This window comes from Tasmannia lanceolata, unplaced genomic scaffold (genome assembly GCF_043159265.1).
Source record: "Tasmannia lanceolata isolate RefF3 unplaced genomic scaffold, GAP_Taslan_0.1 ptg000020l, whole genome shotgun sequence".
Classification (NCBI taxonomy): Eukaryota; Viridiplantae; Streptophyta; class Magnoliopsida; order Canellales; family Winteraceae; genus Tasmannia; species Tasmannia lanceolata.
In genome coordinates, this window is record NW_027518697.1 from 1068708 (window position 1) to 1081365 (window position 12658).

General features: G+C 44.4%; 1 protein-coding gene across 1 annotated transcript; it reads left to right on the top strand.

The window, feature by feature from the left end:
• Positions 1-1271: 1271 nt before the first annotated feature.
• LOC143855232 (uncharacterized) lies at positions 1272-6676 on the top strand. The gene is made up of 2 exons (XM_077365467.1): positions 1272-1450; positions 5409-6676. The coding sequence occupies exon 2, from the start codon at positions 5480-5482 to the stop codon at positions 6581-6583; it is 1104 nt and encodes a 367-aa protein (XP_077221582.1). The 5' UTR covers positions 1272-1450; positions 5409-5479; the 3' UTR covers positions 6584-6676.
• Positions 6677-12658: the final 5982 nt, after the last annotated feature.

The following is a 12658-nucleotide window of genomic DNA, read 5'->3' on the forward strand; positions in this document are numbered from 1 at the left end:
AGGAATATGGCCTAAGGAAATTGAAGTGGGGGATTTAAAATGGGTTTCACAGGGATTTCCAGTGTCGGCTGCTATGGAAAAGAAGGATGAGGTTAGATTTGTGGAAAATGGGTAATGGGTTGTGGGGATGGCGATAAACGAGGAGATGGTGAAGTAAGTGGTCGGAACAGGGAAGTGGGTTGAAGATGATGATTTGAGTTGCAGAAATGGGGCGTGAAATGAGGTTGGAATTTGATTTGCCGGAGGGGATGGTCGGAGAAGACAAAGTGGCCGGCTAAAATGGTTGCTCTGGTGTGGGTTTGTAAATGAAAACAAAAAAAAAACAAAAGAGGGTTCGATGGTGGATGGATGGAGGAGAGGGGTTTTCGAAGCGAGTTTTGATGGTGGGAAGCGGTGGTAGTGGAGTTGATGGACGGAGAAGATGGACGGAGGTGGGAAGATGGCGATGGTGGCGGCAAACCCTCCCCCTTTCCTTCCTTGCTCTCTCGGTTTCTCTCCTCTCTCTGTTTTCTTCTTCTTCTTCTTCTTTTTCTTTGGTGGTGTCGGCGGTGATGGGGAAGATGGTGGAGGTATAGGAGGAGATGGGTATGGTGGAGGTGGCGATGCCGGATTTGAGGATGGTGGTGGTAGTTGGTGGTTGGTTTGGGTGTTTGAGAGTAGAAATGGGTTAGAGGTGGGTTTTGAGGAGAGGGTTTGTGTAGACACCCACATTTTGCTTTACTTTAACCAACAATAACCTAATATATTGATCCATCCTCAAATTTTTTGAAAAAAACAAAATGATAAAGAGATGTACCTGGTGAGATGATTAGATCCGAAAAATTGAAAAATACCCTGATTAGTGAATTTAGTGTGTTAAATCCATGTGAGAACCCCCTCTATCATTGATTTATATGTTTTAGGTCATTAATATCTTGATCTGACTTTACGGATCATCAATCGGGACAAAATAAGCTAGGGTCACTTCATAGCCCGGACCCTGATTCCATTCCGAGACCCGATTTCCGTAAATCGTTAGATCAATGACAGATCTTGACCTGGGTCTCACCATCCAAAACCACCTAACCTCTCCTCTCATCCTAACCATCCAAACCTCACCTAACCTCACCTAACCTCTCCTCTCATCCTAACCACCCAAACCTCACCTAACCTCACATAACCTTACCTAACCTCACCTAACCTTACCTAACCTCACCTAACCTCACCTAACCTCCTATCCCATTCTCCTATAAATACCCTCTCATCCCACCATCCAAGAAAGAGAAGAAAAAGAATCCCTCTCTTAGAAAATTCATCCCTCTCCCTCATCTCTTCAAGGGTTCGGCCATCCTTGCCGGATCGGGTGATACGTTGGGTGATATATATCAAAAGCAGTCATTATCAAGCAAGGAATCATCTTCAAGGAATTAAGATCAAAGAAAAATCAAACACAAAGTGGGTTTTCAAAGAGGTAGGCATTTATTTCAATTCTATGTAGGGTCTGTTTTCATGCATATCTTTTACTTTAAAAGAAAAACCATGTTAGGAAGCATCTAGGATCAATCTTTACTCATTCTTCTTGATGGTAGACTTTGAAGTTATACATGTTTCCCTCTTCTCTTAACCCATCTTATCTTCATTTTTATTTTTCCCTAATGGTTCACACCCTGGTTCCCCCTGGTTAGCCTCTAGTTAGACCCTGGTTGCACCCAGGTTCGTTGCTGGTTGCACCCAGGTTCGATACTGGTTCGCACCCTGGTTCCCTGCTGGTTCGCACTCTGGTTAGACCCTGGTTGCACCCAGGTTCGTTGCTGTTTGCACCCAGGTTCGATACTGGTTCACACCCTGGTTCCCTGCTGGTTCGCACTCTGGTTAGACCCTGGTTGCACCCAGGTTCGCTGCTGGTTGCACCCAGGTTCCCTGCTGGTTGCACCATGGTTCCCCTGCGGGTTGCACCCTGGTTCCCTGCTGGTTCGCACCCTGGTGCACCCTGGTCCGCACCCTGGTTTGTACCCTGCTGGTTGCACCCTGGTTCCCCTGCTGGTTCGCACCCTGGTTCCCTGCTGGTTCGCACTCTGGTTAGACCCTGGTTGCACCCAGGTTCGCTGCTGGTTGCACCCAGGTTCCCTGCTGGTTGCACCCTGGTTCCCCTGCTGGTTCGCACCCTGGTTCCCTGCTGGTTCGCACCCTGGTGCACCCTGGTCCGCACCCTGGTTTGTACCCTGCTTCCTCCTAGTTAGACCATGGCTAGTCTCGGGTTTGCTCCTAACTTAGACCCGACTCACTTGACCCTAACCATTAACCCAATCCAACCTAACCATTAACCACACCTAAACCCATACCCATAAGCCTTAAACCCTATAACCATAGCCACACATCATACACCACATGCCTTTCATTCATCCACCCAACAGTACCCTCATACACCCCTACAATAGACCCGGCCAACCCAGTTAACCCGGCCATCGGGCCCATTCGGCCCAATTAATTCATTCCCCTTAAGAGCCGCTTTGCCCTATTGGTTCCTAAGATACTCCAACCACCCAAACCTCAAGCCGCACCCCAATCCACGCTCAACCAGTTCCAATCCAGTCTAAGCCAAGTCAACCCGCACTTGACCTTAACCCAATCCAATCCAACTCAACCATTAACCCCACCTAACCTGACCCTAGCACAACTCAACCGAGTCACATCAACCCAAGCCATACCTTTGTCCACTCACTGAGGCAAACCATTTATCCATAAATCTGGTTACATTAAATCTAACCCAGCCAGGCCACCTGCAGCTTAAGTCAAATCGCCCCAATACAATCCATCCAAGTGGGATCCCAACCCAGCTCAACTGAGTCAACTCTAGCCAACCTCCCTAGTCGAGTTGACCCAACTCTCTAGTCGAGTATGCTCAACCTCTTTAACCGATTGGACTCTCCCCTTAGTTGACTCAATCCAATTCCTTAATCAACCCATCCCAATGCAACCGAGTCGCATTCGACCAAGTTGCGGCCTTCCATGTCACAACCGAGTCATTCCCCTATTCTACTAATGCCCTTTTACACCTAATAGAACTTCCTCCCTTTTGCCTAACCAAGTCATATCCCAACACAATCTGAGTCGCATGTCTGAATCCATTTGACCGAATCTCATAAGCCCGCCCATTTTGAATTCCCAAAATTCAAACCCTTGATGATTCCTATATGCTCAATTCTTTGATGCAAATTCCCAATTCCAAAATCCCATTGCTAAATCAATGTTTCTGAATCTCAAGTCCAATGCTCAAATACAAACCCGATTCCTGATCCAAATACCAATCCTGTTTTCCAAAATCCAAGCAACCACACCAGCGGAACTACGTGTGGCTTGATCCCCATCGCGGGGTACGTAGGCAATTTGGCACTCCCAAGTTCAGTCGCACCTTTCTCTATCTTTCTCATTCCCTCACACTATTTCATCATCTCTTCCATCTTTTTTTTCACTAACCTCGAGAATTTAAATCGATTTGTCTTGTGTCTTTCGGAACCGTTGGATCACGGTTTCCGTCGTAAGGACCCTTAGAGCCTAATTTAGGAACACCGGTGTCGTGTCGTGTCCTAAGTTTTAGAGAGTCCTAGAGTTAGGAGTCCAGCCTCATCACGGACGCTTGCTATGTATAGCAACCGTGCCATAGGTCTAGTTACACTAGTCACCCAATCTTTCCCTAGGACAAGCCTAGTAAACTAGGATGTAAGGCAAACCTGCATTAGTCTAAGGGACCATTTGCATTTAGATGAGAATCATATAGCATCTTAGATGAAATCCTAAGATAATAAAATCCTCAACTTGAATTAAATAACTTCTCCTAAAACTGTTGAAACAGTCAATCCCGTCTAGGTCGGTGTCTTAGTTGAGTTAGGCATATGTAACTTAGCTTAGGTGCACCGAACTACGTCGACTCTGATCCCAGTGAGGCTTGGGTACGTAGGCAGCTTGGATGTCTGACGGCATACCACCCGCGAGTCGGCACCACAACAAATTGTGGTGTTTTGTATATTAATTTTCTTGTAAATGCTTAATCAAATCACTTAGGACTTTCCATGAAATTAGAATTTTATGAGAACTTTCACTTCGATTGAATCCAGACAAATTAATAAATCAAGATACACATTTAGGATTCACATTGAAATTAGATGTTAGGATGCATGTCACTTAGTTCGCACTTTAACATAGAGTTGAATGAGCCATTTAAAATAAATTTAAAAGAGTTAGCTTTTGGAATCGAAGACCGATTATCGGGCAGGAATGGTGCATGTGGTGGATAACTCCCCATACCTTCCATTCTCGTAACCAGGTAGCGAGTCTAGATTTCTGGTTAATTATGGGTCCTAGATCCCACATCTAGGTGGCGACTCTGTCAGTCTCTTTCGTGTGGAATTCGGATTGCCTTAGTAATCCCAAGTTCACATAAAAGACGAATTACAATCAACAATTAAAATGCACACGCCAATCGCGTGGATACGAGAGACCAAGAGAGAGAGCGCGGCGGCTCGCGCCCCACACCCCTCTCGCGGGATCAGGGTACCACAGTCTGGCGACTCTGCTGGGGACCACCTAACTTCATTAAAATTTCAAAAGATAATTCATTTGAATTTAATTTAATTGGCTCATAAAAACTCTATACTTGTTAGATTAGTTTGTCTTGTTTTATTTTCTCATCACACTTTACTCAAACTTAATCTAACAAAACCTGAAGGCATCATAGATTGCGCAAACATATTGCACACACTTACATCACTTGCATCTAAACTCTGCATCTCACGTGCACACACGTCCTATTTTAGGAACCCGGAGTGTTATCTAGCATGGTTGACTGGGATTTCATCACCTGGTGCCTCTGTGCTAGAGAAGCATTCCACCCTTAGCCTAGTACCATTATGGTACGTAAACGGATCTCTTGTTCACGTACTGATACGCCGGACACTGGTACAGTATATCGAACAGGGATTCGCGCTAAGGGAACTCTTGGCCTTACCCCTAGATTAACCCACACATGCATGTAGTATACGAACACATGTGCATCACGTGTGTGAGCCTAGTTTAGGATATCCTGCCTATTTGTGTCTAGATTAGGCCGTAGACCATCTTCCAATGGCTACGATCGGTCCTAGGTACACGAACAAAGTCATGAGTCGAGATCCTCTCTCCACTCCGCTTGATTAGGATTAGGGTTGATGCCTTCAGGTCACACTGTTAAAATGTGCGAGATTAAAAAAAAAATTTCCTTTAGGGGTTAGGATATAAATCCTATCATTTCCAAAGATCTCATAGGATTAGTCATTCTTGATCTATCCGTTGAAAGCAATCTTATGCTATCTCATCTAATCTTTCGATCGTATGCCTTTCATTCTTCTATCGTGTGATTCGATCATGTATTCATACTTTCCTTGTACTGGCAGGAACTTATCCCAATCTCGTGTTCATGTAATCCTGATCATTCTTATATCCCTTCTCTTGGCTTACGGGCACTATGTCTACTCGTACAATTCTTGATTGGATCCGTGGTACATTAAGAGAATCCCATATCTACGCCATAAGTGAACAAGAGAAAAATCTCTTCGGCTACGTGGCAACCATCAAGCTCGATTGGGGATTACTCTATGCCGCATCAGAGTGTTGGGATCCCGATCATCATGTCTTCCGTTTTGGCAACCAAGAAATGTGTCCCACCTTTGAAGAATGGTGTGCCTTATTGGAATATCCTGTGGATGGCCCTCTAGTGAAGCCATCCTGTGTTCCAGATTATCGTCCTTTGTTCCTTTGCTTGATGGATAATCCAGATGAATCCATGAACTCTTTCATGAAAGGCCAAGAAGTGTCCATGCAGCGACTGATTGACATTTACCCTCCTGTTGGATACATTGGTGCTGTTGATATTCAAAAAGCTCGACGGCGCGCTTTGAGATTCTGCTCCTTTGCTAGGTTCCTCACTGTCCAGCCTTCTCGCTTTGCGTCAGCTGTTCTTCTGGACCTCGTTGATCAAATGGATCGTGGCGCCAATCCAATTCCTACTATGCTTGCAGAAACTTTCAATGGATTGGATGATATGGCTCACCTTCGTGCCAGTTCAGGTCCAAGCTCTTATATTCGCTCTTTCGTTGGGTCTTTCTCAGGATGTCCTGCATTACTTCAAGTGTGGTTATGCCACAAGCTAAAAATTGCAGCTCCTGTCCATTTTGATCATACGTTATACACCTTCAGTGAATGGCGTCATGATGTTTCTTTCGATCATAAAAGCGATTGGGTTGAATGGTTAAATTCTCGCCAAGAAGATCAGATTTATTGGCAAATTCCCGGAATCCAAGAAGCTGTCTTCAACACCGGAGAAGCTAACTACGTTCGCCTTCTTGGTCTCAAAAAGACTTCCTTTTATGTTCCTGCCAGGATTCAGCGTCAGTATGGAAGGGAGCAATCCATTGTGCCTCCCCTTCATCATTTCTATCCGCCTGAGGGTCTCAAGCCCAAGATTGTCAAAGCTGTTTCATCTGCTTGGGATGCAAGAATCATCAAACCTTTAAAGGAGTCAGTTGAGGAAGATTGTCGTCCGAAGAAGAAGTCTAAAAAGAATGCTTAGTTCCATGTTTATCTTTGAAAGATTGAACCATGTACTCAAATTTTAATGATTGATCAATAAAGTCCATCATTCTCTTTCATTATCTTTGTCTATGTGTGCATCATCGTCTATTCTTCTCTCTGATTTTAAAATATGTCTTTCGGATATTACAGGGCAATAAACATCATAGCTAACCCTAATACTCCTTGGGTTCGGGTCTCTTCGCGGTTAGAGAGGAAATCTGTTTTTCCGCCACCTTCTCTAAGAACCCCAGCATCTCCTTCTTTCCCGTCCTCATCCTCACCAATGGCAGACAACCAAGATGGTCTTCCACCCGCTGCTATTACCGATACTCTTACCTTGATTCTCCAACAGCTTCAAGAACTCAAAGAAGAAAACCGAGTTATCAAGGCTCAGCTTTCTGAAAAGTTGGGACCGTCGTTGTCCAAGGATAAAGGGCCTATGCGCCAAGCAGCTACTCCAGTAGCACCTGCCCAAACAGTGTTCATCAATATCCCTGATAAAGTCGAAGAAGACTTAGAAAAAGAGCAGTACAGCGAGAATCACAGTAGGCCTTCTCAGTCCATGGTTGATAAGTCTGTTATGGAGAAATTAGAGACTCTTACCAGGAAAGTTCAAGACATTCAGTTTCAAGACCAGGGTGGTTTCAATCCCAGTGATCTTACTTTATTTCCCGAAATTCGCCTTCCTGCCAATTTTCAAATGCCCGATTTCGACAAATATGATGGTGTGGGTTGTCCAATCACACATTTGCAAATGTTCACCATCATGTGTCAGCCTCAAGGGTTATCTTCTGAGCAAATGGCTCAATTGTTCCCAGTTTCCCTAACCAAGGTTGCGAGGAGATGGTTCATGGTCTTGGACAAGACTCGTTACAGGACATGGAAGGATATCGGCGAGCAGTTCATCAGGCAATTCAAATATGATGATGGGACAGAAATCACCAGAAAGGATTTAGAGAGAACAAAGCAAGACTTGAGGGAATCCTTTTTGATTTTTGTGAAAAGATGGAGGAGAATAGCAGCTCAGATGATGGAGCGCCCGTCTGAGGAAGAACAAGTCCAGATAATCATGAAAAATATTTCCCCCCAGCTCCAGTATCACATGTCTTTGCAATACTATCCAGACTTCAAACACTTCATCGTGGCTGGCACCCAGATAGAGGAGGCTATGGCTCAAGGTGTATTCAACCGTAGCAACCCAAACCCCAGAGATTTCAAAAAGTCCCCTCCAGCCCAAGTCAATAGTATTTTCCGTTCCAATGCTCAATCCTCTAGGTCCCAAGAACCTTTAGTAATGGACTATGCTCAAACCGCAACCGCACCTCGGCAACAAACCCGGGTAGAATTTACCCCTCTTCCCATTCCATCTTCAGAGGTGCTTAAGCAGTGTCTTGCTTCAGGTTGCATAACCTTACCTGCCATCCGGCCTCCCCCCAATCCTCTACCTGCAAGTTGGCGAGCTGACCTACACTGTGAGTACCACAGAGGTCCTGGTCATCTTACTGACAACTGCATTGCCTTGAAATTTAGAATCCAGAAACTCATTGATGAGAAAGTCATTGCATTCCAGCCAAGACCCAATGTCACCCAAAACCCATTACCTGGTCATGCAAATCCTCCTGCTGCCGTTAATGCCATAACCATAGGAGATCCTGAGTTTGACCCTCTTACCCTCATATGTGCCTTAGAACCCATCTCTGAACCCCAAATCATATTCTGTGATGAATCACACCTAAGAGAGTCTGTACCTCCCTTGGTAATCACCTATGAGCCACAAGTCCCTCAAATTATCACTTATGATGAGCCTGAATTGGATGAAGTCAGACATGTGACAAGGGGCGGAAGAATTTTCAAACCTGTTGAATTGAGAGTCGAAAATCCAGGGGCATTGGCTCGAGGAGAGGAGCCGCAATATGTGAAAGATCCAGATGATGAAGTTGTGCAGCAGTTAAAGAAAACTCAGGCTGTTATATCTGTATGGGGATTATTGATTGCATCAAAGAAACACAGAGAGGCTGTGTTAAAAGAATTGAATACAACACAGGTATCCTCAGAGATATCTCCGGAGCAACTGGCTGAAGTTGTTGCTCTAACCCAGGCCACCAGGGCCATTAGTTTCTCAGATCAAGAGCTGCCTCCTCAAGGTCGGAATCATGCTAGAGCTCTTCATGTCACTATTGTTTGTGGAGGCAAGAAAGTACCATCTGTGTTGGTAGATAACGGATCCGCGTTGAATGTGTGTCCATTAAGAACTGCCATTACCTTGGGTTTCGGTCCCACTGATTTTGCCGAATCAACCCTTGGTATCCTCGCATATGACAATACCCGAAGAAATGTGGTCGGAGTCCTCACCACCAAGATCGTTATGGGCGGTCAAGAATTTGAGGTTGAGTTTCAAGTTATTGATATCAAAGCCTCGTTCAATATGCTTCTAGGACGTCCCTGGTTGCATAAGGAAGGTGCTGTCGCTTCAACCCTTCACCAAAAATTGAAGTTCATTAAAGATGGGAAGTTGTTCACTGTCAGAGGTGATGAAGAGCCAGAAATAGGGCAAATAACAGGAGAAACTTTGATCCTTCCAGTTGCAAAAGCAGATGACTACAACTTGAATGGTTTCGCATTCGAGGTTGCTGTTATCTCTTACAAGGATGCCTCTCGGGAGGAGTTGTGTTTGCCGTTCGCCATCAGTTCTGTGGTGGCCAAGATGATGAGAAAAATGAACTACTTCCCTGGTATGAATTTGGGCCGTGATCCAAGCAAGGCATCTCACTGGCGCCCAATCAAAGCAAACCATGGAATTTTCGGTCTTGGATATGTACCTACTGAAGAGGAGGAGGAAGCCATGGAAAAATTGTTGAAATTGAAGGAAGAAATCCGCCGCACCGGAAGGGTACTCCTAATGGCTCCATATCCCTTATCAATGAATGGTCATTTTATCAAAGAAGGTGAGACGTTTCCATACTATGGGTTTTCTGAACCATGGTATGACTCAGTGACAGGGATCATGATACCCGGTTTTGAAATATTCAGTGGCCTTGCTCTCCCAGAAACAGAACCGCCGATATATTATGTTGAGAAAACTGTTGAGGACTGGTTAGTCTACCTTGAGCCAGATGTGCTGGAATCTTTGTTTGAAGAAAATGTGCCTGATGTTGATTACTATTCTGAAGAACAAGAAGAGACAGATTGTGAAGATATGCTAGTGGCAGTTATTCAGAGTAATGATACCTTTACTGAACCTCAGAGTCAGATTGCACCTGCAACAGAAAATCTTTCAAACTGGAGTTCTGATGTTTTTCCATCTTATTTTATTGCTAAGTCAAGTCTAGTCAAGTCGAGTGAATCAGTGTCAGTGCCTAGTCCAGGCGAGTCATTTTCTGAGTTTATTTACTATGTGAATCCTGAACCTGTTCAGGATGAGTCCAATGATAATGATGTAACTTCTTTCAATTCAATGAAATCTGATTCTCAGTATGTCTCTGTGTTTGCTTCTGACTTTAATAATAATGATAACACTCCCTCCTCAGATGAGGAAGGGGGGATCGACGAAACTCCCCTTGAATTGCAGCATATGCTCAAACAAGAGGAGGAGCGCCGAGCCCAGCCTCTTAAAGATGAAATCGAAATTATAAACATCGGAACAGAAGATTTAATACAGGAAATACGAATTGGAAATACTCTATCCTCTGAAGAGCGCGATGAATTAATAAACCTACTTAAGGAATATAAAGAAGTTTTTGCCTGGTCCTACAAAGATATGCCCGGGTTGAGCGAAGACATTGTTCAGCACAAGCTACCTTTATTGCCTGGGATTAAACCTAAAAAGCAGAAGCTAAGGAGAATGAAGCCTGAGTGGGTCTTGAAAGTAGAAGAAGAGGTTACTAAGCAGTTGAATGCTGGATTTCTGCAAGTGGTGGAATATCCAGAATGGCTCGCAAATATAGTACCTGTACCGAAGAAAGATGGAAAGGTGAGAATGTGTGTAGATTTCAGGGATTTGAACAAGGCAAGTCCAAAAGATGATTTCCCTCTACCACATATCGATATCTTGGTGGACAATACGGCCGGGCATGAATTACTATCTTTTATGGATGGTTTCTCGGGCTACAATCAAATTAAGATGGCACCCGAGGACATGGCTAAGACCTCGTTCATTACACAATGGGGGACATATTGCTATCGGGTAATGCCATTTGGTCTTAAGAATGCCGGTGCGACATACCAAAGAGCAGCTACAGCCTTGCTCCATGACATGATACATAGAGAAGTCGAAGTTTATGTCGATGATATGATTGTAAAAGCCAAGGAAAGGAAAGATCATATCCCGAACCTTAAGAAGTTCTTTGAAAGAATTCTCAAATACCAGCTTCGCCTGAATCCTAGCAAGTGTGTGTTCGGGGTTACCTCCGGTAAGTTGCTTGGATTTATGGTGAGTCAAAGGGGTATAGAGGTAGATCCTCAGAAGATTAAGGCTATCCAGGAGATGCCACCGCCTAGAACCGAGAAGGAAATTCGGGGATTCCTAGGAAGGATACAGTTCCTAAGGCGATTCATCGCTCATCTGACATCAACTTGTGAACCTATCTTTAAGCTCTTAAAGAAGAACTCTTCCAAAGAATGGACAGAGGAATGTCAGCAGGCCTTTGAAAAGATAAAGCAAAGTTTGTCTGAGCCACCGATAGTAGCACCAGTGATACCGGGGCATCCATTGCTGCTTTACTTGTCAGTAACAGAAACCACAATGGGTTGTATGTTAGCACAGCAAGATCCAGAAACCAAGCATGAAAAGGCTGTGTATTATCTTAGCAAGAAGATGTTGGAGTATGAACAAAAGTATACTGTCCTAGAAAAAACCTGCTTAGCCTTGGTTTGGGCCACTCAGCGACTCAGGCATTACCTTTTATCACATAAGGTCCTGCTTTTGTCGAGGATGGATCCTCTGAAGTATCTCTTTGAAAAACCAGCCTTGACAGGCAGGACTGCCAGATGGTTATTATTGTTGTCTGAATTTGACATCACTCATGTAACCCAAAAATCAGTAAAGGGCCGAGCCATTGCTGAACAATTGGCGGAAGCACCCCGAGAAGAAAGTCAGCATTTCAAGCCGATGTTCCCAGATGAAGAGATCATGATGGTTGAAGATGAGTATCCAGAAACTGGTTGGACCCTCTATTTTGATGGAGCAGCAAACCAAACAGGACAAGGAGTAGGGGCATTGCTTGTGTCGCCTCGAAATGAGCATGTCCCCGTTGCCGTTAAGTTACAATTCAATTGCACCAACAATATGGCAGAATATGAAGCATGCATTGTTGGGCTTGAGGCTGCATTGGCCTTAGGCATAGAGAATCTTGACGTATATGGAGATTCGAAGCTAATCATTTGCCAAACTCAAGGAGAGTGGAGAACCAAAGAAGAAAAGCTATTGCCATATCATGAATACTTGGATATTCTCGCTAAGCAATTTCAACGCGTCACTTTCAGTTATTTGCCAAGGTTGAAGAATAGATTCGCCGATGCCTTAGCAACGTTAGCTTCCATGATTGACATACCTCACAATATGAAGATGAGGCCCATCACGGTTCAAGAGCAATGGGCTCCTGCATATGTTGATGCTATAGAAATAGCTGCAAGATGTCCCGATGGAAAGCCATGGTATACAGACATAAAGAACTACATCTCAGGCCAGGGGCATCCCAATGAGGCGTCGAGTAAAGAAATAAGGACTTTGCAGAGATTGGCAGCTAATTTCGTCATTTGTGGAGGAGAGTTGTATCGACGGTCTTTCGATGGAATTCAACTCTTATGTGTCACTGAAGATCAGGCAGAAGAAATTCTCGCAGATATTCATGAAGGGGTGTGTGGGCCTCATATGAATGGGAAGATGTTGGCAAGGAAGATCCTACGTCTGGGGTATTATTGGCCGACATTAGAAGCAGATTGTCACACATTTGTGAAGAGATGCTATAAATGTCAGATACATGCGAATCTCATCCATGTACCACCCACCGAATTGCATTCTCTTACCTCTCCTTGGCCGTTTTCGGTATGGGGAATTGACATCATTGGCAAGATT

What these genes read in the sequence shown, in the direction of transcription:
- LOC143855232 (XM_077365467.1), top strand. Translation starts at nt 5,480, where the DNA reads ATGTCTACTCGTACAATTCTTGATTGGATCCGTGGTACATTAAGAGAA.